Below are 1,366 nucleotides of genomic sequence, written 5' to 3' on the forward strand. Positions count from 1 at the left end.
AAAAGGGAGCCCTTGAATATCCAGGGTAGCCAAGTGGCTCCTGCCGGGGGGGACCTACCAGGCAAGCCAAGACGTCGGCTGCTATCAACATGTAGAAGACGTTATTCCAGCCGGTGGGGGAGATGAGCCCTGCGAGCAGCGGCCCTAGCGCGGCACCTGCGAGGGCACAGGAGGCTCGTTAGGAGCTGCCCTGCGCACGGGGAAGAGGGGGTCAGGACCCCCCAGCGCCGGGGGAAATCGGCGCTTGGCGTCCCCCAGCTGTACGGACCTATGGATCCCGTGCCCTACATGGTGGACATGACAGACAGTGGAAAGGGCTTTGGCGTTTCCTTTGAGAGACTCGTGGGTTCCCTGCAGGGATGGAGGAGCAAAACTTAAGGAGGAAAAGCAGCTTCAGGGTCTGCAGCCGGCAAGTCCGAGCATGAGGCCGCTCACACCCCGGGCAGCAATTGCTGTGCGTCGGACCCAGCGTGGACTGAACTCAGACTCTGCCTGCAGCCAAGCCACAGCAAAACCGGGATCGCCAATGGCCAGCAGCAATCCCAGGTGATTTCCCAGCACATTTTTCCCGCTCTGATTGCACTTAGAGGGAGATGCCACAGGGCCAAAGCAGAGTCACGAGGTGCAACAGCCCTGCCCGTCTCCACTGGGCTTCAGAGGCACAGGAAAACAAAGCTAAAATGTAAAAATGCCAGCAAACCATCCCTCCGGGAAAGAGGGAGCAGCCGTTGGGCGTGCAAGGGCAGCGTGGCGGGGGCCGAGCTGCGCCTCTTACCAAATCTGCCGAAACCGCTGTCGTGATGAGGGCGTAGGGCCCGTTAACCAGAGCGCCGCAGATGATCAGCATCGCTACGAGGAGGGAGACGGCCGCGGAGGTACCCAGGAAGAGATGAAATCTTTAAGTCCATCATCCCTGGCCCATGTGCGGCCATCGCCGTCCCGCGCATCCGTCGCCGGCACATCTCCGTTTTCCCCCAGAGATCCCACCCAGCAGGCAGCGAACGCTGATCCAGCACCACCCTCCCCCAAATCCCAGGCTGGGAGCCCAGCTCAAGAGGAGAAATAAGGGCAGGTGAGTCCGCAGCATCGGCCCTTCGGTGACGGGAGCCGGCTGCGCCGAGGAGCCCCTTACCTATCGATGTGCCGATGCCGTTCTGGCCGACATGGTTATACAGGAACAGCTGGAAAAGAGACACGAGACGAACCCGTTACGGCTGCTCCAGCTGTTTTCCTGAGCCTTTTCCTTGCAGCAGCACCTCGGGGACGGGACGGAGAAGGTGGGGACCTGAATTATCGCCAGCGCCAAGCTTCACAACCCCTACCTCTACGCAGCGTTTGAAGAGGAGAGCACCAGCCGGGACGGGGA

At 61.0% G+C, this 1,366-nt stretch overlaps 1 protein-coding gene across 1 annotated transcript in view; it reads right to left on the bottom strand.

Moving 5' to 3' along the window:
• The window catches only part of SLC37A2 (solute carrier family 37 member 2), a gene marked incomplete at its 5' end in the record, with an annotated part of 11,455 nt that overhangs the window by 2,110 nt on the left and 7,979 nt on the right, over positions 1–1,366 (bottom strand). Inside the window, 5 exon segments of the mRNA XM_035897483.1 lie at positions 11–156; positions 269–290; positions 292–351; positions 776–849; positions 1,133–1,181. Of these exon segments, the coding sequence (XP_035753376.1) occupies positions 11–156; positions 269–290; positions 292–351; positions 776–849; positions 1,133–1,181 (351 nt within the window).

Source organism: Egretta garzetta, unplaced genomic scaffold (genome assembly GCF_000687185.1).
Source record: "Egretta garzetta isolate BGI_Z169 unplaced genomic scaffold, ASM68718v1 scaffold207, whole genome shotgun sequence".
NCBI classification, from domain to species: domain Eukaryota; kingdom Metazoa; phylum Chordata; class Aves; order Pelecaniformes; family Ardeidae; genus Egretta; species Egretta garzetta.